Below are 1,594 nucleotides of genomic sequence, written 5' to 3' on the forward strand. Positions count from 1 at the left end.
CGAAGCATTCTGCAACTGCATTTCTCTACACAAGAAAGAGAGCAGGCTCTGCTCCGAAACGTCGAATGTGAGATTTTTGCTACTGCGCACAATTTTTTTTTTAGATATTTGAGAGTAAGATATGGCGTGACGTTTATTTGAGATATCATATTACACTTGTTCATAAAGAGGTCAGTGAGCGTCGAGACAGTTGTATTGTTAATTAATAAGGCGACCACAGCATTTAATTCGTCTTATTATTTTAAGTCAAAATAAAAAAGGAATATGCTGGAGCACCATTTTTCCAGATAATTAATATACAAATGATGGAAGCAGCTCAGGAGAATTTATCAATGTTTGTTGTTGCTCCTGCATGTTAAAGCAGTACTTTAATTTTAAAATTTCATAAATAAAACGTTTTTTTTTTTGTATAGGTAGAAACATGTTAAAAATTCGGGACATCACTCAGTCTATGTGTAGATCTTAAAATATGATTCATGTTTTTTTTTATGCAAATGACAAAAAGTGTGCAATGTTGTGCAGTCTTGAACTTATGCACTCGCTTTCTGTCGCAGGTATCAAATGCGATAAAAAAGGGGTCATAAAAACTAGAACAACGCGCTCTAAAACTTTTTGTATTTAAATGTGCAAAGCTGAAGCAGAAAACTAATACTATTTTTTTTTTTTACTCTACAGGTTGCCTCTGCCTGCCTCCGCTGCCATCTTGGCAATTGTCAGTGAAATGGTTGGGGACTGAAATACAAAATAAAACGGTGGAAGTCGCTAGAAACTTGCTGTGCTACGTCTGGAGGGTTCGACATCGAACGTGGCAATTTTATGTTCACGAAGTTTACAACTGGGAAAGTTGATCCGTCGACAGATCCATGGAACCTATGAAACTTAAAAGTAGATGAAATACTTCTATTAATTTTACGCATTACTAATGCAAACAAATTCTAAAACTTGCTGTCTATCAGAAGTCACATTACCAAATTAATGAAAATTTGAGTCACCTTAGGTTTTATTTTATTCTTTCCAAGTTGACATATATCTTACAATAAACTTCGTTTGAATTTAAGTACGACGGCAACCGACGCTTAATGTACATTGCCATGCCCCTCCTAGTCTTCGTGCGCTTGCAAACATCGGGTAGTGCAAACACGCACAGCGAATGTGCTTTAATCTAGCACTCTTTTCTCAACGTAAGTGGCTTTATTCGGTGGGTACCAAACACACAAAGCCGACCACCGCCTTGAGTATGCCCTTTCGGCTCTGCTTAATGAGCTCACTCGGGTGTAAAACAGAGTATAGCAACCCACAGTTTAACGAAGGATTTCGCCTGTTATAAACACGTGTCCTGCTTTGTGATTCGTTTTTGGGTGTTCTTATTGGGGGGGGGGGGGGGGGGAGGCTGATGCAGCAGGTCGTTTTCAGATAAGATTGGCCGACGGTGTGCGCTGACCATTTTTAATTTTTTGACGAAAATAACATATATTGCAAACTGAATGCCCATCAGGAAAAAATCAAAATTTGTTTTCCGAAAAAAAAAAAAAAAGCTTGTCTTTGCGGAAAACAGTTAGAAGCACACTCTCATTGCGAAGCGCTTCTCTCGAGT

At 38.2% G+C, this 1,594-nt stretch overlaps 1 protein-coding gene across 1 annotated transcript in view; it reads left to right on the forward strand.

Moving 5' to 3' along the window:
* The first annotated feature begins 511 nt into the window (after window positions 1–511).
* The window catches only part of LOC8028265 (amiloride-sensitive sodium channel subunit alpha), a 31,384-nt gene continuing 30,301 nt past the window's right edge, over window positions 512–1,594 (forward strand). The window contains exons 1-2 of the mRNA XM_042286255.1: window positions 512–554; window positions 676–791. Of these exons, the coding sequence (XP_042142189.1) occupies window positions 512–554; window positions 676–791 (159 nt within the window). The remainder of the gene's footprint in view (window positions 555–675; window positions 792–1,594) is intronic.

The sequence above is a fragment of the Ixodes scapularis genome, unplaced genomic scaffold, assembly GCF_016920785.2.
Source record: "Ixodes scapularis isolate PalLabHiFi unplaced genomic scaffold, ASM1692078v2 PGA_scaffold7__128_contigs__length_106722199, whole genome shotgun sequence".
Classification (NCBI taxonomy): Eukaryota; Metazoa; Arthropoda; class Arachnida; order Ixodida; family Ixodidae; genus Ixodes; species Ixodes scapularis.